Consider the following 24921-nt stretch of genomic DNA (forward strand, 5'->3'; position numbering starts at 1 on the left):
CCCTCCCTCTACTCACGGATATCAGATTTGCCTCTCAAATCTTCACTCACACGTCAGAAATAATCATTTATTTGGAGAAGTCCTTATTTGATTTGCCTTGTAGTTCAAAAGTTTTCACATCTGATCTCCAGTGTGGTCAGGAACCGTGCCGTACTCATATCTACCCTCACACCTGGCATAACACCCACACCTCATTAGCTTTTTGATCCCTGGAGCTGAATTTCTCTGAGAGGTCACAGAGTTGGAGGGGGTGGGTATTGAGAGTGTGCACATGGGGAATAAAAAAAACACCCAGCTGATCCTTGGTAATTTACTGCTCACATCTATCCTAGACCCCCACAGCTCTAAGCTCTAAGTCTTATTCTGATTTCAGTGGAAATAAAGGACACTTGAACCCTGCCATTCATTCATTCAACAGGTGCTCACTGAGCACCCACCACCTGGCAGACACAGTTCTAGGTACTGCTGAGATAGCAAAGGACTCACACAGTTCCTTCTCTCACATCTGTAGTGCACTTGTCCCATGGAAATGTCCCACAAACATTGAATTCCATTACAAATGTCGGGCTGCACCACCATTCAGATGGGCGGTGAGTTAAAATGTGTCTTCTGTTTCAACAATGATGTCAACTAGTCTCGCTAACATGGAGAGAGGCCCTGGGAGTGGGGGAAAGTGCCGTCCTTCCGAGCTGGGAGTGCAGCTGCTGAACCGCATGTCAAGATGATCTTCAGTTGTTTCGTCACTGATAAGATGACCCCTAAAACGTGTTTTCTTTTTTATCTTTTTCTTTTTAAATCCTTAACTCATTTTGGTAGGCTCGCCTGAAAACTTGATGAGAAAACAGGAAGACCTGAACCTCAGACCGCAAGTAGGGGAAGACAGAGGGTGTGATAAGGGGTGTAGAGCTCATTGAATGGCTTGGAGCTGCAGGCTGGCCAGCCAGCCAGTGTTTGCTGAGCACTTCATCTTCAGGGGCTCCGCAGGCAAAGGCAGGGCTTGCCACAGGTTTACAGTCCAGATGAGGAGACACAACTGAAGCCAACACACTAACTTGTGTTTGTGAATATCCACCCAAATGTGTGTACCTGGCTCAGGTCTCCTAAATACACTCACCAGTTTTTTTCATGCCTAAAACCCTCCTGCTGCCCTGACCTCACTTCTATCCAGTCTTCCAGGCCCAGCTCCACCCCCATGTCCTCCACGCACCCTGCTGACCACTCCAGCAGGTAGCATTCTCACCTTTCACCCACTGACCCCTGTCAGCAACAGGGCAGGCACACGGCCCACTCCAGTCACTCACATGGGCCTTCCCTGTCCCTCTCAGCCCAGACCTCATTTTCCACTGTTGATTCAGGAGAACCAAATACTATCTTCCTCTCCCCACTTCAAGGGGCAAATGAGAAAATTTATAAAATGCTTTGAATTCTTCGGAGTCGAGGGCCTGATGAATGCCCAGGACCGATACCACATGCACCAGAGAAGTGTTACAGCTGTAAAAGAAGATGACATGTGTTCTTTTGACTTCCAGGAAAGTGTGTAAAAAATAAATGACTAAATATAAAAGCCTGATCTGGTGGTCTGAAAGGACCCCTGCCAATAATGCAAACAGCTCACAGGGGCAAATGACCTCTTCCACTCAAACAGTTAACCAGGATACACAGGCATCTCGTCTGGGTGAGGAAGGCCTGGTGACTGGTCTCATTCCCCCACATCTACGCCGCACCCTTTCTGTTCAGAGGCAGCAGTCATATCTCCAGCAGAGTTAACGCCTTATCAGAGACCTGGACCAAGGGCTGGGTCCTGAGTCAAACTTCCTCTTCCGCAAGGCCTGCTCCTGCGCTGGCGGGCTGAGGGGCCCCGTGCAGAGGTGGCAGAGCAGCAGGGCAAGTATCCCAGGCTAGCTGGAGTTCCCTGGCCACTGAATCACCAACAGGCTGTACCAGGGCTGAGCTCCGAGGTCACACGAAGCTGTGCCAAGCCGAGGCGCTCTAAAATCCTGTTCCAGCTGACTGACACAGAGTCGAGGCATTAAGGTGTCTGTGGAAGGGACTACGCTGGACACTCCCTGAGTCCCAGAGGAAAGAAGGGGTGGGAAGTGTACTAAAGATAGGCCAGGATAAAGCAGTAGACACAATGGCTCTATCTGCAGTGCCCGGGCCCCTCAGTACTGTGAACCAGAGAGTGGAGACCTGGCTGCCAGGAAATTCAGGAATCAAATGCCAGCTCTGGAAGAGCCCACTGCATGGTGCAAGCCCCTCCCCGTCCAGGGAGGCCCGTTGCCCGCATCTCAGCTTCCCCTGGCTTGTGGTGGCCCCAGAATTCCCAACCTCTGGTCAGCAGGGGCTTTGCCTGTGCGGACCTCAGACCAGCAGAGTTAGCTTCTCAGCAGAGCCAACCAAGCCAGGCGAATCCTTCAGCCCCGTCAAGGCCATATGTAAACATCACTTACTACAAGTGGCTTGGAAGTAGGCTACGAGCAGGGAGGAGGTAAAAAATAAGCAATCCTTGACTTCTGCCCCACTTCCTCCCTGTGAATAGCTTAGTAATGACAAACTCACCCCTTCCCACCGCTCCACTCAGGGCAGCCCCGGAGCCACCCTGCAGAAGGCACTGTGAAATTGGGGGTTTGGGCTAAGATAAATACCTGTGTGACTTGGCAGAATTTCAGTTCAATGTGGCACCAGCTTGCGGGGGTGGGAGAAGGAGGGGGGCAGAGGGGGCAGTGATGCCCCAATGCTGATCACCACTGTGATCAGCTGATCCCCTGTGCCCTGTGTTTTAGGGGTGGCCACAGAACACCCCTGTGGAGAACTCATTGATTAGGTAAGGGCCACTGATTGAGAAGCAAGGTTCAAGCAGAGGAGACAAGTTTCCAGAACTCCAGATTTTTAAGAGTTAAGGGGGAAACACCAAGAAGTTCTGATAACCCCACATTTCTCAACCCACATCGTGCTGCCAACTGGGACACTGTCTATGTTCTTTTTCTAGGGCCCAGGAAGTGAGGGGCAGGAGGAAGAGGAGAAGGAAGAGAAAGAGGAAGAGGAGGTGTAGGAGGAGGAAGAGGAAGAAGAGGGCGAGAAGGAGGAAAAGGAGGAGAGAGTGGGTGAGGAAGGGCCTGAGTGATAAGTGCAGGTACCAGCTGCTGAAAGGGCCCGGAGGAGCAGCGGGCAGGAGGTGCTCAGACTGACCTCCTTCCCCTGGGAGACCCTGCCACCCTGAGCCCCGACAGGAGAGGCACTGCCGGCACTGGCTCCGCAGGAGCACGTGGAAACCGGTGAGGGTAGTTTTGTTGAGGGTAGTTTTTGGTCGTCACAATGACTCAGGGGCACTCCTGGTATATAGTGGGTGAGAGCTGGAATGCTAAATCGCTGTAATGCACAGGACTTTGGCCTGAATAAGATGCTAATAGTACACTTTTTAAAGAAATTTTGGACCCCAACAGGGAAAGTCTCTTCAGCCTCCAAATGAATGGGCAGAAGCGCAACAGCTGGCAGTCACATCCACAGCAGGGCCACTCATCAGAGCCTGGCAAAAGGTCTCGGGGAAGCTTGTAAAGCAGGGGTGGGAGCCTTTTCTCTGCCAAGGGCCATTTGAATATTTATAACATCATAAGGACCATACAAAACTATCAACCTAAAAATTAGCCTGCTGTACTTGGTCAAACATTTGATTAACTCACCCCTAATCCCTTGGCAGAGTTAGACCGAATGATTTCATGGACCTTATGTGGCCCACGGGCCAGATGTTCCCTACCCCTGTTGTAGAGTAACCATGGTGATGAGCCTGCCCTCAGTTAACTGGGATGCTCCCTTCCCCATTCAGGAATTCTCTCTTTTCTTATGTTCATCTGTCTGTCTGTCTGTCTGTCTGTCTGTCTCTATATTAACCTAAAGTATTTGGGTTGCATAATACAAAGCCCACCTATAAAGTAACAAGACCGACAAGCCACAAACAAACCCACCCCCAGTGTTTTACAGTCATGAGGTGCCAGAGAGACTCTCAGGAGCCCTGAGAGGGAGGGAACTGACTGGAGAGGTGATGCATTTGACTGTTTCTTGGGCCACCTTTCCGATTTTAGGCCCCTGATGTATTTCCCTCAGAGCAACGCGAGTTCTTCTGACCTGGGTAGCAAAGCTGATCATGAATGCCCCCACAGGACTTAGCTGTATAGGAGAGTCTTATTTGTGGACTGACACAAACCAGTAAGGGACAGGCACCACCGTTTTGGGGCAGAGAGCATCAGATTCATTTAGTGGTGTCAACCTAAAGCATTTGAAAGGAAGACAAAAATCCAGGGAAGACACAGTAGCTCTTCCATGGAAAACTGGTGGGTGTGCGTCCCTCCCTCACCACCACCACCACCAACAACAACAACAACTCTGCTCCTGCTCCTGTATTTGTTTGCTCCTTTGCAGACAGGTAGAGATGAGAAACAAAAGAGCAGAAGGAGCAGGAAAAGAGGAAGTTTTCTGCCAGCATGATTTAGCTCTAGCAGGAACAGGAGGATGACAGAAAGAAGAATGTGGGTGGCAGCCCTGTATGTTTAAGTCCCAGGCAGGGGTGCAGTGAGAAAAAGGTGTTAGATTATTAACATTCAGTGTGTTAGTGAAGCACTGTTTAGGAAAACCAGGCTCATCTCAATGAGAGTGGTATAGGAACCAAAATCAGCCGGTAAAATGGTACAGCCTCCTTGGAGGGCAGTTTTTGGTGGTTTCTTACAACACTAACCACAGTCTTACCATATGGCCCAGCAACTGAGCTCCTTGGTATTTATTCAAATGATTGAAAACTTATGTCCACAGAAAACCTGCACTCATAATTGCCCAAACTTGGAAGTGACCTTCTATAGGTGAGTGGATAAACCGTGGAACACCCAGACAATGGAGTACTATGCAGCAATGAAAAGAAGTGAGCTATGAAGCCATAAGAAGACACGGAGAAACCTTAAATGCATATTATTAAGTGAAAGAAACTATTCATAAAAATCTATGGACAGACTGTGATTCCAATGCTATGATATTCTGGAAAAGACAGTAAAAAGATCCGGGTTTCCAGGAGCTTAGAACAAGGGAGGGAAAAAGGTTATTTTTTAGGGGAAACGCCAGGGGTTGTAAGGGCAGTGAAACTATTCTGTATGACACTACAATGGTGGATACAGGTCATTTTGCATTCGTCAAAACTCATAGAATGCACTATGCAAAGAATAGACCCTAATGTAAACTAGGGGTTTTAGTTCACACTTAACTCTAGTTTAAAAAAAAAAAAATAACTTTTAGTTAATAATAATGCACCAATAATGACCCATCAACTGTTGCAAATGTACCACACTAACGCAAGATGTTAACAATAAGGGGAATTGTGTGTGTGGGGGTGGATAAGGAAGTATATAGGAAGTCTGAACTTCTCACTAAATTTTTCTACAAACCTGAAATTGCTCTAAAAATGTCTATTAAAAACCCCCAGCTGATAACAACTACAACCCTATGGACTCACATCCTAAATGTCTAGTCTTACTGTTTCCCTAAGCCCAAGTACAACGTCCTTCTCCTAGGAAGGCCAAGCTGGCACAAACAGCTTGGGTTGGACTTTTCTGGAAAGACAGAGGAGACACTGTGCAGCCTTCCATGGAGCCCACAGCTCTGGGCATCATCGCTGCCTCATCAGCGTGACCGAGTAGAAAGACAGACAACAGAGCTAAATTCCTGACCAGCCTTTGCCATCCCTGTGAATCCCGGCCAGCTGAAAACTTACTAGTGAGTATGAGGAGCACACTGATTTCTCCTCTGTTGTGAAATGTGTTGTAGGGATGTGCTCACTCAGTGTTGACAGTGGCTCCCAGGACAGGCAATGGCCAGCTTTGTCAGCGGCTGATCCGACTGGGCTGGGCTGCCATGTACCCTGCGCCTTCCTCTCAAACAGGGAGCAAGTCCGATGAGAGAAAGCGGGGGGAGAATCACGTTCCCTGTGGAGACAGGCTGGGGAGAAGGCAGGGTACGGGACTGGAGGGGAGGGAAGGGAGGAATAATGGGGGAGGGGTCTTCAAAAGAAGTCTTCCAGCAGAGAGGCTGACAGGCACAGCCAGCAGTCTGAGCAGCCTCTGAAACAATCAAGGAAACCCAGGACCCGGTTTCAGGGCAGCTGGCCTTGCTTCTGTGGCCCCTCATGTAAAACAGATGATGTTTCCCAGTGGGTGAGCATCGACTTATGAACCAGGAGGTCACGGTTCGATGCCAGGTCAGGGCACATGCCTGGCTTGTGGGCTTGATTCCTAATCATGCAGGAGGCAGCCAATCAATGATTCTCTCTCATCACTGATGTTTCTATCTCTATCTCTCCTTCTTGCTTCCTCTCTTAAATTAATAAAAAATATATTTCAAATAAAATAAAATAAATAAAATAATATAGATGACTTTTCCTAGATGTGCTGTCTCTTAGAGAAGGACAAGTTACGAATACACTTTTCAGTCTGTTGTCACCCGCTGTCAGCTCTGAGACGGAGGGAGCAGAATATGAGAGCTGCTAGAAAGATGGTTTCATCCAGTTTCCTGACCTTCCAGCTGCATCTGAGAGTATGCTCCCCGGTAGGTGTCAAGCACAGCCTTTGTCATAACAAAATAAAGCTACAGTTAGAGACTTTCCCATCCTCCTCTCCCTTCTTTCTTACACTTCAGGCAGGAAAGGGACAGAACAGCACTGGGTTTGTTTACGTGCTCCACACCATCCTTCTATGGAAACCTATGATCCAGGTAATGAATGAAGCAAGCGGCTCACTCCCCATCCCCAGTTCTGTCACAACCTGACACTTTATTGTATGTTTGTTCGTTTATTTTCTGTCCTTTTGGGATCAAGTGGTGGGTGAGCGAGAGGTGGTGTTTTTTGATTTGCTGTATTCTAGATGCTCAAACAGTGCCTGACACAAAGATAGCTCTCAATAGTACTTGTTAAATGAATTCAGCTCCTTTTTGAGTCAAATCTTCTCACATATGTCTAGGGAATGTGAACCAAAGAAGACAATACCTGAGCAGCAAAACTTTACAAGGACTTTGTGGAATCTAGGTTCTTTATTCTGGAATAAGACACTATGAACACTTGTGTGTGATGACAGATCTCCAAGAAATAATGCAGACACTGGAAGTGTGTGTGTGTGTGTGTGTGTGTGTGTGTGTGTGTGTGTGTAGATCAATAAAATCATTGTGGATGTTCTTTCTGAACTGGTGACAACTAACAGAGACCTGGATACATGTAGGGAACCAGTCCTGCAAATACCTGGGGGAAAGCATCCAAAGGTAAAGAGACAGCAAGTGCAAAGGTCCTGTGGTGGAGTGAGCTTAGCCTGTTCAAAGAAGAACAAGAAGGCTGGCATTGCTGGAGCAGGATGGTGGGAAATGAGGCTGGAGAGATGCAGACTTCTCTCACGGAGAGCACTAGGAATCTGAATTTCATTCTAGGCTGAACAGCTGCTGGAAAGTTTTGAGTAGAGGAGCAATATGTTCGAAGGGCTCACTCAGGGTACAGAGAACAGACAAGGCCTTACCAGAGGCAGAACAGGAAGTGGAAGGAGCGAAGATGAGACTAATGCAGAGGGCCAGGTGAAAGACGAGGGGCAGTGGGGAAGGATGTGAGAAGTGGTCGGATGTGGAAGATAACTTCATCAGAGTGACAGGACTCACTGAACTTGGGAGGACTGAACACAGGAGGTGTGCTTTGGCCCGTTCCTCAGGGACCCCACCTTCATCTCTACCATTCCCCTGCCTTCTCTTCACCTTCCCAGGCCTTCTTCAACTTTCAAGGCCAGTTCAAACATCAAGGCCAGTTCAAGCTTCAAAAACCTCTCCTGACCACTCTTCTCTTTCAAAAAATTAAAAAGCAAACAAATGAACAAACGTACCAGAACACAGGCCTAGAGAAATCCATTAGCAGGCTGACTGCCCACAAGGGTCAAATCCACACAGTATTATCTTGGTCCTGATGAACTCAAACTTCTCTAAAGAGCTCTTAATAAAATCCCTTCCAGGGTTTGCCTACTATCCCTGAGACCCTCTGGGATGCCACAGGCTAAAACGAAGGGTCATCGCCAGGCAGGTCCTAAGAATCGCAGTCTAAGGTAACTCCAGACACCCCGGGAGAAACACAAGGAGCAAAGAGAACAGGCTCTGTGCGGACTTGGGACCAGAACATGCGCAAGTTGCAAATGCACAGACTCAGAGGCTATTCTCTGCTCCGGGTTTCTCTGCACTAAATGCCCTGTCTCTGCAGCAACCTCTTGTGCACCTGCGGGCACAGCCTAGCTCTCTACTTTCCTCAGAGCCACCCCCCTCCTACCTCCCTTCACCCGAACCATGATGCCTATGGAAGAGAACTGAACAGACAGTGGCCCTCACGGATGCAGGTGTAATGATACTAAGTTGGCTATACAGCTGAGCATTCAACATGCCACGCGTCCTCTTGGGAAAGGAGTCCTTCCCTCGAGGACGGGTGGAAGTCAGTGTTCCTTGTGAATCAGGAGGCGGCCAGAACACTCTTGCTGGTAACTCAACAAGGGCCCCAGACTGGCTGACTTGAGTCACCATGGAGCTTCGTCACCCAGCATTAGCTGTGATTTTCTGCTTCTTACTTTGAAGGGAGGCAAACAACCGTGTCCTGAATGATGACAGGACATACCAGTCCACACCCTCAGAGGCTTCTTGCCATGCTGGGATGCTAATCCTGCCTAACAGGACTCCATAACACTTCTATGGTTATGGTTTTAGGTTTATGGAACACCTTTTAAAAAACCAGAGTAGTGCGTTTAAAAGGGCATGAAATGTAAGAGACATAAGTGGTGCATACTGTTTTCAACCAGTTCTTTGAAAACACATATTTTTTCTCATTCTTAAAGTGTCCTACCATCTCCAGCAGGAATCAAATACCATGCACATGTATCACCCATCCATACTCAGCCTGCAGCAGACATTACTAATCGATTACAGCACTATCCCCACAGGTGCAACCTTAAATCCTTCTGAACAGCCACTTCCAAGAAATCACAGTTGACCTAGGAAGTGGAACCATTTCCCACTTCTGCTCCTGTAATATCCATTGCTATGTCAATGAAGTTTTGGAAATGAGGGTAGGAGGAGGAGGAAGAGGAAGAGAGAAGTGAAGAGAGAAACTGGGGGTAAATTATTTGTCATTGATAAAAACGTATTTGTCAACCACTCAGTGTTACATTTTCTGCAAGGCACTGCAGAAGTTGAGAATAGGGGCAAGAAAAAAAAAAAGGCCCATGAAATAGGAAATGAAACATCTACATGAAACGCACACACTCTCACACACAATTACTGTCAGTGGAGCAAGAGGCCATCCGGAAGCACGGCTGGTATGATGACAACATCAATGTGGATCCCTTTCCCCCCAGCACAAAGGAGGTAGAACCCAAGAATATCAATAGCTATTTCTATCAATGTCTCTGCCTCCTCAAAGCCAAAGTTTTTACATAAACAAGCCCCAGATTTTCAGAAAATGTCTGCTGTGCAGCCTCTGGAAACAGCTAGCTCATCAGGTGTTACACAGCCCAGGTGAAAACAATGACAGAGCCATTTATGAAAGAGGCTAAAGTGGAGAAAACCAAGGATAGTATGTAGGTGGGTAGTTCAGAACAACCCAGATTTCTTCACTGCTTTCTATTGGGAGCCTAAACATGCTTTTCCACAAAAGTTAATGACTGTTATCTTCAAGGCCAAACAGTGAGGCCGTTCACCCACATTGGCTCGGCTCGGCTCTGCTCGCCGTGGAGTCAGATGACATCACAGCTCCCAGAGGGCATTCCTGGCTGAGCAGAGCTGGGTTCTGGGCTTTGTGGTCCTCAGGGGTGAAGACCACGCACATCAGAGAGAGGGCTTGACTCTCTCTCCCAATCACAAGGGCAGCTGGTACCTGCCTTGCGTAATGGTATATATTCCATGGAAGGCACGTATCATATCCCATTTTCTGGCATAACAAATGTACCCACACCCCTCTCTGGTTCACTTCTCAAGGCTGGGAACTCAGATAAACTGTCCATCTGCAGGGCAGGCCTGTGGGGCTCTCTGCAGAGGAGCTGCCTCTCAGACAGACCATCTCCGCCCTTGGCCTGGGAACAGTCACCACAGGAGCAGAACCCTGTCCCCGCTTCAGGCAGCTCCTCTCAGAGGCGAAGAGCAAACAGCCGGAAAGCGGTGTTCCCTGATTAGTAGGTGAAGCCCATCGAGGAGGGATTAAGCACATTTATTTTCTTGTCTTCTGGGAAAGAGCAGGCTCGTTTCACCAAAGTCTTTTCCTTGTCATCACTCAACAGCTCCTTGCAATTCTGGTTCCTTGGGTTCTGGGTTGCAAGCGGAAAAGATGAAGGACTTTTGACCCAAAGGGACTGTTCCATTCCAAAAGGTTCAACCTTTCTTTCTCCGGCTGAATGTTACAACTAAGAGCATCAATCAAGGAAGAAATGTTTGAGAGTGGGTCACTAGATATTAGGTGACGCAAGTGAAGATCAAGAAAGCCTGTGGGGCAGTGTGCAGAAGCCCCGCGGAAAACACAGGCAGGCACTCAGCTCTGAGAACAACGGGATTTTTATAAGGAGCTACTATCTGTGTATTTAAACCTCAGGAGATAATTTAGTTTTCTGGCTCCCTAAAATGTCAGCATTCCCCTCCCCTCCCTTGCATGGGCCAGCAGGATGGGCTTTTAACTACCTAGCAGTCACTATGGGGGGTGGGAATCGAGGGGCACTTCAGTGGAGATGATCCACTTTAAGCAAACCGATTAAGGGGAGATAACTGTAGAAAAGGATTATCAAATAAGGTCCTTTAATTGAGACACTGATTTTTAAAACGTACATTTTCTTTTTCCAGCTGCTCACTCATTGCAAAGGAGGTCCGTCCCACTGGCTGTTTCACGTGTTGGCGATACAGTATGCCAATGCGTACACCTTCACCTTTACCCAAGGGGGAAAATCGCCTTTAATAATCATGGGTGGACGCTAACACTTGAGGATCCAGATATAAACTATGTATTCAGAGGTGCAAGGGTCATCAAAAAATGCTGCCAACTGCATGAAGAAAGTCCCATGGGCAGGTGAAACCATAAATGCTATTTTGTTCTGATCAGCTACTCCACCAAGTCAATGGAAATGCTTGCACTTTTTTGTGGGTACGTATTATGGCTAAAGTTGGGGGTGAAGAGTCTGTAAGGAAGCCAGCTATTAGCAAATGTGCTAACCCAGATTCTATCTTTAGTTGGACTGTGAAGCACTAAATGTGTTAAGGTAAAAGTGTTAAAGACTCTGCCATGTTCCGCTATTATCTGGGGAAATGTCCCCTGGGGAGGTGTGGAAACGGGGTGAGGAGGAGGTGAAGCCAGCACCCTAGTAGAGGGCTTTAGAGACTACAGTTCATGTGCTGTGACTTTCAGGCATAAATGGAAGAGATTATCCTTTAAAACAACACCTTTAAAAAATTTATGGCAGAGCCTGGCCAACATGGCCTAGTGGTTGAGCATTGACCTATGAACCAGGAGGTCATGGTTCGATTCCCAGTCAAGGCATATGCCCAGGTTTCAGGCTCAATCCCGTGTGGGGCATGCAGGAGACAGCCAATCAATGATTCTGTTTCTTCACTGATGTTTCTATCTATCTCTATCTCTTCCTCTCTCTTCCTCTTTGAAGTCAGTAAAAATATATTTTTTAAAAATTATGGCAGAAGCCGAAACCGGTTTGGCTCAACGGATAGAGCATCGGCTTGGGGACTGAAAGGTCCTGGGTTCGATTCCGGTCAAGGGCATGTACCTTGGTTGCGGGCATATCCCCAGTAGGGGGTGTGCAAGAGGCAGCTGATCGATGACTCTCTCTCATTGATGTTTCCAACTCTCTATCTCTCTCCCTTCCTCTCTGTACAAAATCAATAAAATATATTTTAAAAATATTATGGCAGAAATGCCAACAGGCCTCCACTAGTGAATTTCTTATTTGAGGTTGTCTGGTCACAACAAAAAATGTCAGGTAGGACAACTCATGTGATCTGTCTTCTGCACATCTGAAGTCTTGATCAAAGGAGAGAAAAAAAGGACTCTACCACACTCATTTCTTTATGATATTTCACAGTGTTGGGAAGTAATAAGATTTATTTTTAGCCAGCATGACACTTACATGCATGGAAAGTACTCTCAATATGGTAAATATTTAGGGGAGTGGCTGTCTGAAAATCTGATTAAGTTGAACCTAATGTCTGCTGAAAATGGCATTCTCTCATTCGAGAGACTCCAGACACCTCAGCATCCAGAGCCTTCCATGACTGACACAGAGAAGCACACTAGTGAGATGGCTAGATCAGCAGGCAAGGATTTTGGGTTCAAATCCCAATTCTTCCACCTGCCGACTGTGGGAGCTTGTGTGAGTTACTTTATATTTTGTGCCTCAGTTTGCTCATCTGCAAAACAGGATTTCTAGATGGGTTAAAGGAGTTTGTGAAACACATAAAGCACTTCAAGAAATTACCATATACAGGCACTGTGCTAAGTGGTGGCCATTATCTCCTCAAAGAGTACATTACCCTGTCACACCAAGAACCCTCCTCTTGATCCCTAGGTGCCTGCTGTGTATCTCATCATATTGAGAAAGATTGTGTGTCTACTTCTGCTACAAGCTATGAGAAATTCAGGGGCAGGGCACCACGCTAGGTCGCTGGCCTCTTCATTAATATCACCAAACCCTGCAGAGAATCTGCACAATCCATGTATAAAATAAGTACCTTCAACAAACAAGTAAATAGAATCCCTCACTTTGAGCTGATGAATCTTATTTTTGTTATTCAGCCCATTAGCTCTATAATACAGCATTAAGTGAATTAAGTGGCTATCACTGGTGAATTAGGAACCACATTACATTAGCCCCAGCTTATGAAATCCACAACTGTTTGATCACTTGGAGATAGTCTATACGGGATGACAGTGGAGGTACTCTGAATGCCTCTGTTATTACTGTTAAAAGGAAAAAAAGTCCTGCCTTTTATCAGAAATAAAAGATAAATCCAATTTAGTTGAAAGGACTTTTGTTTATCTTCCCTCTCTTCCACAGTAAGGGAAAGAGGCACTTCACAAGAAATAAGCTCACATTACACAGTGAGTTGATGTTGTTTTCCTAAGCATAAATCTCTAACTTTTAAGTTATTCACTGAGGCATAACCAGTTCATTCACCAAAACCTTTTACAACCTACAGAAGGTTCAAAATAAGAGCTTACTTGAAATGATGGCCTTCATTAGGGTACCACTCTCTTGATCCTAATAGAGCATTTGATCCCAATTTAGGAACTTGGAGTAATGTCTTTTGTACTTTTTTCTCCCCCAAGGAAATTTAAAATAGAGCAGAACTTTGCTTAACTAAGCCAGGGAGAAAACTACTCACTGGAACTTCTAATTCACAGGTAGCAATGGAAGTTCTGCAATAATTACAGGTACCATATGGGAATCAAAGTTTACTAGTGATGACCTTCAGGCACTGAGAGACCCTGAAATAGCTTCTGAACCATTAAAGAATGATGAAGTTACATAACATAACAATGATAAAGATTACATAACAATCTTTAATGTGTATGCACCTAACAATAGAATGTCAAAATACATGAGGCAAAAATTAATTGAATTGCAAGGAAAATAGAGAAATCCATTATCAGAGTTGGAGACTTCAACACTCCTCTATCAGAAATAGGCAGATCCAGCAGGCAGAAAATCAGTAAGGACATAACTGAACTCTACAACACCATCAAACAACTTGATGTAATTGACATCAATAGACTATTTTGTCTATATATACATTCTTTCTCAAGCTCACATGAGCATTTATCAAAACAGATCACATTTTGGACTATAACACATACACTAATAAATTTAAAAGATTAGAAATCATTCCATGTTTACTTTTAGACCACAAAGGAGTTAAATACCTAACATTAGGCAACACACTTCTAAATAATACATGGATCAAAGAAGAAATCTCAGAAATAAAATTTTTTGAATTAAATAAAAATAGAAATACAACTCATCCAAATGTGTGGGATGTGGCTAAAGCAGCATTTAGAGACAAATTTATAAGAGCGAATAAATATATTAGCAAAGAAGAAAGAACTAAGATCAATAATTTAAGTTTTTACCATAAGTTTTTATTTGAAAAATAAAAGCAAGTTAAATTAAAAGTAAGAAGAATATGATAAAGTTATTTACTTTAGTTACTGTCTTATTCTACTCTAAATATCTGAAAATTAGTCATCCACATGGGACAGTATTTCTCAAACATTTTCATTAAAATCCCAGAAATGGCAAAGAAAAGGAACTTATACTCATTCCTTTAGAGTCTGGGGGCACTAAAACAGTGGTTGGCAAACTGCGGCTCTTTGGCCCCTTGAGTGTGGCTCTTCCACAAAATACCATGGCCTAGGTGAGTCTATTTTGAAGAAGTGGCGTTAGAAGAAGTTTAAGTTTAAAAAATTTGGCTCTCAAAAGAAATTTCAATCATTGTATGGTTGATATTTGGCTCTGTTGACTAATGAGTTTGCCGACCCCTGGTCTAAAACAAAGGAAAAAACACACCCTAATTTATTTGAGGTTTTATGTGTTGAAAGTTAATTTTGATATTTCAATTTTCCATTCTAGTCACTAATACATCTGAGCATGTTTTAATATAGAAAATGTTCTCACTTGACAGCTAAGTTCCTTTTAGATGTTTCAATTATTCCTTGTTCCAGGGAGAAGTGCTGGGTTTGGGATGGGGTGCCGGGTATGCCACGGCATACTCCACGGTACCCCCATTTGAGAAGGGGACATGAAAATAGAGTCTCTGTTAACCAGAGTATCACACGGTGGATTGTAGGCCTGCCTCGTGACCCCCAAATCCCGCAAAGCACAAATTCCAGAAAGAATAGGAGAGCACAGGCAGGTTCGTCATGCCTTTCAGGAGAGACCCAATGCTCATCAGTCCTCGACCAAGCTGAGGGTGAGTGAGGAATGACATCCTTTCTCCACAGGGACTGAAACATGGTAAGTAATCCTTCTCTCTGTCACCACAATAAATGTTTGTTTCGTCCACCACCGCAAGTGTTTCTTCTTCCAACATGCCCTGGGTGGGAGGGAAAGAGAAGTCTTGCCAGAGAGGGAGAAGTGAAGTGATACTCACTGTAACACATTATCTGCTTTCCCAGTTCTCAGTATTTTCTGCCCCAACTTTCTGGGGCAATGATGTGTTCCCAACGCAAAAGAATGATTCATTACAGGGTGAGCCTCATATTAGTGAACAGAACAAAAATACAGAACAGAAATTCCACAAACAGACCCAATACTTCTAAGAACTGGGTATCAAGTGACAAAAGTGGGATTTGAATTCAGTAAGTAGATAATAAATTACTCAACAAATGGTGTTAGAGTAACTGGATCATTATTTAACAAAAGGCAAGTTAGACTCTTATCTCACACCTTAGACCAAAACACATCCCCAAAGAATTGAAATTTAAACCCAAAAAGTCACAACATAAAAGTATAAGGGAAAATGAGAGATCAAACAGTCATTGAAATGCTTTCCTACCCCAAGACTAAGTATTATGCAAACGTAGAAATCACATGGAAAAACGAACAGATTTTAAGTCCTTAACAGTAAAAACACAATCATGCTTCTGTAAACCTAAACACAACACATAAAAGTTTAAAAGGCAAAATGAAGAAAATATTTTCAATTTAATTTTTAAAAAACTGCTTACAAATCAACACGAAAACAACCTACTCAAAACATTGTCTCAGGATAGAAACAGGGAATTCACAAGCAAGTAAATTCAAATACTCAAACATGAAGAATCTTTAAATTGTACCAAACTTTGGTCTTACCCAAAGAAATACAAATTAAAACAATTAGATACCATTTTCCAACATAATTAGAAAAGTCTAAAAAATGATAATATTCACCATGGGCAAGGTTGCTGATAAATAGGTATTGACACATGGGTGGTAGAAGTATCAATTTGTACAGATGTTCTGGAGGGCAGATTGTCAAAACATTTTAAAAGGTGAAAAGGTGTGTACCTTTGACCTTAGTAATTCAGCTTTGGGGATTAGTCCATGGAAGATAATTGAAAGGCGCTAGTAATAATTTAGCTGCAAAATTTTTCATTTCAGGTTTGAGTATTTAAAAGTTTGAAACAACCTACATCTCAATCAATAAGGGGTACATAAATAAACAATGATAGTTCTATAATGGAATGTGTCCTGGTTATTAAAAAATTATAGGTTGACAGGATATATTTATATTGTTTGCCACAGAAATAGTTTCCCTATATACTATAGGGAAAGAAGAGGCAGATTGAGAAACATAATCTACTAAATGGCATTTTGAAGGAAAAAAGTGAATATACAAATATCTGAATCCATACCCAGAATGAGATCTGGTAGGATACCTGCCTGCTGGTTAAACCTAGTAAGAGGATTCCTCCAGTGAGTCAAATTTGGGCTTTCTTTGGGGGGTCTAGGAGAAGAGTGGAAGAGAAAGGGAAAGACACAGAGAGAAACATCAATGTGAGAGAAACACATCAGTTGGTTGCCTCCTGCACGAGCCCTGACCAGGGCTTGGAATGGGGAGGAGTTTGCAACCAAGGTATGTGCCCTTGACTGGAATCGAACCAGGACCCTTAGGTTGGCTCTATCCACTGAGCCAACCTGGCTAAGGCTGTGCATGTTTTTTAGATTCTTTTTGTTTGTAGATTCTGATTTCCATTTCATTTTGGAAAAAGAATACGGAGGATCTAACTGAGGCTGGCAGAGAAGGAGTGTGTCCTGAATGGCTTGCATGTAGAGGTGGCAACCAGAGGGTGTGCATCTGTGAACACTAAGTGACCAGCATCAGTGTGTTTGTTTTGTGTGTGTTTCTGGGGGTGGGGGGCAGGATTGTGGTTGATGAGGTTCAGAGAGAGTCCAGATCCAGGAGGATTCCCCAACTGGGTAATGTCTGAGTTTACCTCACCTCCCTAAAAAAATGCTCAGGCCCCAGGCTTGCTTTCTTCATTCTAGTTCAGGGACCTGTGATTCATCCCTTGAAACCCTAATTATAACACCCAAGGTCTGCTATGTGCAAAAAAACACCTGTCATTGTTTCAGTTTGTTGGCAGGGGGTGTGCATAGCATGCAAACTGGCCCAATGACATGCTCCTCCAAGGCAAAATAACAACCCAGGAGCCATCCCAAGGCGAGAAGTGCCCAAGCCTCAAGCTTCCATCTGAGCTGGGTGCCAGACAAGGTGAACAGTTTATGTCCCTTCATTGTTCACATGCCAATTCCGCAGAGCCACTTACAGTTACAGGCCTTGAGCTCTTCCTTCTTTTTTAATTGTTGACAGTATTACATGTGTCCCCCCATCACCCTTTGCCCCCTTCCGCCCCACCTCCACCCCACTCCAGACCTTCACTACACTATTGTCCGTGTCCATGTCTTATTTTTAAAAGTTAAATTAAAATTTTAAAAATTACAGGGTGATATGGGTTAATAAAATTATACAGGTTTCAGGTGTACAAATCTATAATACATCTGTATATTGTATGGTGTTTTCCCCACTTCAAGTCAAGTCTCCTTCTATCACCATTTATTCCCCCCTTTATTCTCTTCTACCTCTCCCCTAACCCCCTGATTCTTTCAATTAAAAAAAATATCCTAAGTTTGTGTTTCCCCAGTTGGTTGCCAAGGCCTGCGGAGGGAGGGAGCAGAGTGTGTAATTGCAAACCTCTCATTTATCAGCGTTGGCCGCTTTTGTGTCACCAAATTACGTGTACCATTTAGCCGGTTAATCTCCTGTACCTCTTGGAAGTACACTAATTACACAGAGAAGGCCGCAGACCTGGCAAGAGATGCTGAAGGAGCAGTTAAGGTGCATCTATCCTCTAAGTGCCCAGGAGACTTGTTTACTGACTGACCTCATTCAAACTCAGATCATAAGCCTGAAGGAACTCAAGCTGGAGATAGGGCCTCTTTGTAAGAATCCAATATTTTGACCTAAAAGTAATGATCTTCAAAACAAAAGAAAACAAAAAACAAACTAAGAGCAAATGAGCAAACAACAACAACAAAAATCTCGCACACAAGCCTGGGTCCTCTTACTTCAAATGCTATCGTAGCATCTAGTAGTTGCTGCTGAAGTTCCACTTGTGTTCAAAAAGGCCAAGGGCAGAGATGGAGGCTGGTCTCTGCCCCCAAGCAACCCTCAAACAGGTAGGAAAGAGAGGGCAAGTACCAGCCAATGCTAATCCGAGGCAGGACATGGAGGGGCAGAACTCTGCTGCCGAGGTTCCTAGCCAGAAACGTTAACATATTCAAAGATTAAGAAACAAAAACAAAAGCAAGGCAATAGCAGGCTGGAATTCCACTAAGTTATATGGACAAGCTTGTTACACAACGCAGCTATGTGTACATCCCTTGTGGAGGAAGCCCTAATCACCTATGAGTACCTGAGAAGTACCAGAAAGAAGAAGGAGAAGGTGGGGGAAATGGAAAGCTTTGCAAGGTAAGGGGACAATGAAAAACTAAAAGCAAAGGTACTGAGATTTCACTTGACAAGGGGAGAGACGCTACATGAAAGAAAGTGGTTTCCTATGATTTAATAAAAAGCACTAGCAAATACATGAAAACTCCATTTCAATAAACTTCCAACTTGTTCTTTAAGCCTAGGTAATGATTTATTTAAGTCATTTTCAATACAACCAATTCATAACATTTCAAAAGAATTTACCCAGATTTTTAGATTTGGTATAAAGCAGTGATTTCCAAGGTGGGGCACATGCCCTACAGGGAGATAATTTGATTTTTAAGGAAGATAATTTGAGAGTGAGTTATTAACAGCAAATTTTTTTGGTATTTCTTATGGTTCTAGGGGCCTCATATGTAATATATATATATATATATATATATATATATATATATATATATATACACACACACATTTCAGTTCTCTGGTGTTTTGAAACTTTATTTGCTATTTTTTCATATAATTCCATATTACTATTTTTATTTTAAACAATTTCTTAGTGATTTCTCCCTCATTACTTCAACTGTTCTTTTGTTCTTTTATTTTTCTCTTTCCTGGATGCCATATTCTTTGGAAACTTGTTTAAACCAAGTTAATGGCCTTTTTGGCTTCCTCCACATGAATAGGAGTTCACTTTTTGAATAGTAAGGATTATATGTCACAGGGGGGCATCAGGATCTTAGAGATGCTTAGGTGGGGAAAGGCTGGGAACCACTGGTCTAAAGAGAATGTGTCTTGTACTTGAAACGAAGAGTTCCTAAGAGACGTTGTGGTAGCCCAGATTTCAGGCTTTTTAAAACTTGACATTTCATGGGGGGGGGGGGGGGGGCGGGGGGGGGGAAAGCAAAACAAAAGCAAAAGCACCCAAGTCTCTATCTAGATGCAACTTTAAACACATTAACGTTTAGTTTATACCTTAAGTTTATACTTAAAAATGAGGTGATTAAAAATATTTGAAATGGCCTTGGTCAGGTAGCTCAGTCGATTGGAGTCTTGTCCCAAACACCAAAAGGTTACGGGTTTGATCTCTGGTCAGGGTATATATGGGAGGCAACCTATCAATGTTTCTCTCTTTCTCCCTTCCTCTCTCTCTCTCAAATCAATAAAATATATCATCGGGTGAGGATAAAAAATATACATATTTGAAATAGTAGCAGAACAGCAGCCACTTTTGGTAATAAAAAAAGAAAGAAAGAAAGAAAGAAAGAAAGAAAGAAAGAAAGAAAGAAAGAAAGAAAGAAAGAGTGACACGATTAGCATTGGTTAGCTTAAGTCTAGTAACGTGGGATCCTCACATTTCGCCTGGGTAAAGTACAAGAACACTTAGAACAATGGAGAGACTTCAGCAAGGGTTCTCACTCTGCTCTGGTCAACGAGGCAGGCACCTTTAATAGCTGCTCATAAATCCACAGTGGCGTTTATAAATGTCAGAATGCACTTGTAGATAAAATGCAATTGGTTAAGCCAGAAGCTTCCCTCACAGCCACTGACTGAAGAGCAGTGCTTCCCCCCGAGTCCCTCTCCCGCCTCCCCAGCAGCAGCATAAGCCACACCAGGGGACTTGGTAGCCCTGCACACGCTCCCGTTTCCCACCTGGCAATCTGGTTTACCAAACCCTCCGGGTGGCTGTGACTTGAGGGCACTGCTGGGGAACCAAGCACAAAACGCCCAATTCAGAGTGTCAGGCTTTTCCCTGTTTGGTTGACCCAGCCTCCACTTCCCATTGCCCAACCCTTTTAGCGGGCAGCCCAGAGAGCAGGACCTGTTCAAACACGCTTTCAAAAGGCTCTCAGAGATAGGGCTAATGGAAAAAGTCACCTAGCTTTTGTATGTTACCATAGTAACGCAACGGCACGAAGCATCATTTATCCATACAAGAAAGGGCCCCATTTGCAGGGGATGTGGTGCATTACAGAAAAATTCTGAGGAAACCAAATTCTGGAAAAGCAAATATGGGAAACTCAGCTTCTAAGGCTCCATGTACACCTTTTCAGCCATGTTCTAAGTGAACTTTCCCTAATTATGGCTGCTCAAGAAGGAAAACCTATGTTCTGGGCCAACCCCCCACTGTCTACACGGAAAGACGAAATTTCCATGCAATGGAGAAACATCTGACTTCATGCCTCCTGCTGGCCTCAGTCCCAAATCCACAGGGAAGCTGACCCGTTTCAGCTCTACACATCCTTAGTGACACTTCGAATCCTAGGATGTCCTGCTTTAGGTCTGCATCCAGTCCTCCTTCTGGGAGCTGCCAGAAAAATAATCATGTTTATTTCTAGATTATAAAACTTACTTCTGTGTTACCATATCACCTTCATTTGTGTGTAACCCTTTCTTTTTATAGTTTATAAATAGCTTCCACATTTCCATCTCATTTGATTCTCATAATAACCTGTGAGGCGGGCACAGTTTTATTTCCACTTTAGGGTCGAGAAAACTGGAACTCAGTGCTGAGTTCAGTAAACAACTGACCATTACATGTTATGGAGGACATATAAATATTTTGCATCAGAAATGAAAGAGTTCACAATGTCCAAAAGAACTCCCAAACTTGCTTGAATTTGTCACCTGCCAAAAGATATTCACAAAAATCACTAGGCAGGTTTTTAAGTTGGGTGTTTTTTTTTCTGGCTTAGGAAGGAGGGGGAGCAGGGAGATGAGATGAGGAGTAAGACAGACACTCCCCCAGTTACAGAATTGACATAACCTGCAATGAAATTCTGTGGGTTCACGTAACAGCAAGGATCACTTGATGGCGCTAAGATTAATTATGCTCGCACTCCATGCCAGGCACTACTCTATGTTCATTACATACATGCAACAACCCTATTCATATTTCCATTTCAGAGATGGGAAAAGCAAGGCACAGAGAAGCTAGGTAACTCGCCCAAGATTTCACATCTTGCTCCCTGGATGTGGGACTGGAGATGCCAAGCCCCTGTGAGGTTTGCTCCGCCAGCGATGGAAACCTGACATGGGAGGGCAGCCATCACAGGAATCTGGGTTACTTTTCCGGGGTTGCCATTTAATCACCAGTCTCCACACTCTCCCCGCCAAAACACCAACAAGTGCGCAGGTTCTCAGGAATCAGGAGTATTGGCTGCTTCTTTCTCAGAGTGTCCCTATGAAAATGGGAAGGCGAGGCAAGATACTGGCTTTCTAGGTCTCGGCGAGCGATGGCATGCTGCCTGATTTGCCTGGTATTGCCTTCAGGGACTTGAAAAGCAACTCTGGAGGAAACGGGCAAATTAAAGATGCATGTGGCACTGATGAGTATTTAGTAATCTAGCAGAAAGTAGAGGGAAGGCAGAAGTTCTAGTAAATGCTTTTATTTATTTATTTATTTATTTATTTATTTATTTATTTATGTAGTTAGTTAATCGATAGGTTGTCTCCCACAACCGAGGGTTGGACCTGCAACCCAGGTATGTGCCCTTGACAGGAGTCTAACCTGGCACATTTTGGAATTGTATGAGCCAGCTTTTACATATTAATCAATCTTTTAGGCTTCTACATCCTTTTCTTTTTTTTAAAAAAAAAAAATCTTTATTGTTGAAAATATTACAAATGTCCCCCAATTCCGCCCATTGACCCCTTCTAGTCATACACCTTTTTCTGAAAGAAGGAAACCAAGATCAAGTTGTACTCCCTTTCTGCTCGATCACCAAATTCTCCTCAGTGCCACACGCAAAAGAGGAAAATCAGAGGATGAATGAATGCAGCCTTCATGGGCAATCACACTGTGATGGGGTTGGGGAGACCAGCTTTCAAAGAGGGCCCTCACATTTGTTTACCTTTATCATTTCCTGTCCCTGAGTTTCACTAAAGCGCTGAAGACCACCTTGAGATCCTAGGAATTGAACAAAATTCAACAGCAAGTTCCAGAGCATTTCACATAATCCTCTCCTCAGGGCCAAGTCCCAAACCTGGGCGAGCGGCCCCCAGAGACCACAGGTAGGTGACTTTTCACAGCCACACTCCTTCCACACTCTCTAATAACTGGGGACCAGCTCCGTACTCACTGTGGGCCCTGTGGGCTTCCCTTTCCTCCTCCATAAACAGGTGTGGTGATGCCTTCTTCATTAGGCCCGTGTTAGAGTAAATGAGCTAATATCTGTCAAGCACTTAGCACCGTGCCTGGCACAGAGTAGAATGCTCAGGCTATTATTTTTACTGCTAGAATTTGCGAAGGAAATTACAACAGGGAAGCTGCGTATAGGAGGCTTCTAGTGTACTGGTGATGTTTTATTGCTTTGAAAACATCTAAAATCAGAACAATAATCAATACAAAAAATAAAAAGGTCTTAGGAGCGATCCATAACCATGCCACCTATTGGTGAGTTTCAGATGAGGATCTAGCTGCGTGCATCCGCTCCACGCTGCTCTTCATTCCCTAACCAGCACGGGCAGGATGACAGATGGGTCCGCGACCCCCCTGAAACTGTACCGTGAACTGGGCAAGGCTGCGGCTCAGGGCATCGGAGGGGAGGGGCTCCATAGCTTTTCTCAGACTCAGATGGAGCGAGCAACTTGCTCTACAGGGTTAAGCCCAGGGGATATTCACGGAACAGTTCATTTCACAGAAGCGGCGGCAATGACCAGGGCACCTGGGCTGTTGATCTGCTGTCTCCACACTGGACAGACCCGAGAGCGGGGAGCCCGCCAGGCGGTGCACGGGCCGCAGCCCATCCCCTTCAGGCGGACCTGAGAACTCACCGGCTCCGCAGACCTGACCCGGGTTTGCGGGTTTAACTTTCTCTCCCTTCTCCTCCCCTCCCTTGTTCCCCTCCGAGAACAAACTCAAAGGAAACAGGCAACTAGGGTTTCCCGCCTGCCCTAGGCTGACCCTTAAACCGCGTCTCCCAGGGAAGTTAATTAAAAACCAATGAATCCGCACAAAAATCCACAATCTACTCCAAAGAGCGCCGTAAGCCAGGAGACCGAAGGCACCTCTCCGCGCCGCGAACGTGAGCTCGGGCTCCGGGATGGGGAGGGGGCACCCGAGGGAAGCTGGGAGGTGGGCGGAGGGCCGGGCGGGCGCTAGCCACCCGCCCGGGGGTAGCCTACACCCTCCGACCGCGCAGGGGGAGGACAGCAGCCAGGGAGGCAGGCAGATGCGGGCAAGGGTCCGAGCACACAGGCGGCGGGTTCAAGTTCTCCGCGCGGTCCCGGTGGCCACTTCGCGGGGGAAAGAAAGCCTGGCTGTTCGCCGATCCCCCCATCCCTAGGAAGCATCACCACGGACTCCCCTTAACCTCTCGGCCTCCAACCCTTGCAAAGCACTAACCTGGCTCCCCTCTTCCAGGCGGGCAGAGAAAAGAAAAGAAGGGGGACAGGGCAGAGCCGGGTGTCGCGGAGGGAGGGGGCGCGCAGCCGGCAGGCAGAGTACGTACCGAGCGCGACCAGGGCGAGCTGTGCAGCCGAGGGGACCATGGTCCGGGCGGCGGGCGGCGGCGGCGCTCCAGCCTCCTGCCTGCCCTACCTGCGGAGCCCGAGTGGCGGAGCGGCGCTGCGGGGCCGGGAAATAGGCGCCGCGGCAAGGCCAGCCCCCGCGCGGGCGGGAGGGCGGAGGGAGGACCGAGCGCCTCGGCTCCCCGGGCGCCCAGGCACGGCTACTGGGCGGAAATGGGCAGGCGGTCACCGGCACCTCTCTGCCACCCGGGACCCGGCACAGAGGATCACCCTCCCGCCCCGATGGGGGTGCCCCCCTAAGGGCATCGGGGGTGGAGGTTTGGGGCTGGGGGCGGGGACACTGCACGCACCGTGCAGGGCGCGGGCGGCGGGGCGGGGCGATCTGGGACTCTCTGAGCCCCACCGCTGGCGCCTGGCACCCAGGACCGGCCAAAGGCAGGAAGCGTCCAGACTTCAGACACCACCCTCAGACCAGTAGTGAGTAGCTCAGCGCAGTCCGGCCCCCGCGCCAGGGTCGGTGCCTGCAGCAGCGCCTGTGTCCCCGGGCGCAGTGGCAGCCTCTAGGCTCTAGGCGGCGGAGCAGAGCCGCGGGCGGGGGTCACCTGTGTCCGCTGCTGCTGCCAGGGGCCGGGAACGAGGCCCTGAAGGAGACCTGACCTGTGGGCTGCTAAGACTTGGCCTAAGGAAAGTGCTCCCTAGAAGCAAGCGAAGAATTTGTTCATCCAGGTTGCTCACCTGCGCCCCCGTCCCAGCTAAGAACACTGGATTCTCCGGACGCTTGCCACTGGGCCAGTCACCCCAGAATCACAGGCAGGCACATTGTTAAGATCAGTGTGTCTTTGTACCTGTTGGCCTGGGGCTGATGTTGACGATGAGTCTCTGTTTTTGGGGCGCCTGATTATCTACCGCTACCCACCCCACCAAGCCCACCCCGCTACAGGTGCTGAG

General features: G+C 45.9%; 1 protein-coding gene across 1 annotated transcript in view; it reads right to left on the reverse strand.

The window, feature by feature from the left end:
• The window catches only part of TGFA (transforming growth factor alpha), a 95781-nt gene extending 71502 nt beyond the window's left edge, over positions 1-24279 (reverse strand). Inside the window, exon 1 of the mRNA XM_084901251.1 lies at positions 23955-24279. Coding sequence (XP_084757377.1) covers positions 23955-23994 — 40 coding nt within the window. The 5' untranslated portion in view covers positions 23995-24279. The remainder of the gene's footprint in view (positions 1-23954) is intronic.
• Positions 24280-24921: the final 642 nt, after the last annotated feature.

This window comes from Pipistrellus hanaki (genome assembly GCF_964339955.1).
Source record: "Pipistrellus hanaki genome assembly, chromosome: 12".
NCBI lineage: Eukaryota > Metazoa > Chordata > Mammalia > Chiroptera > Vespertilionidae > Pipistrellus > Pipistrellus hanaki.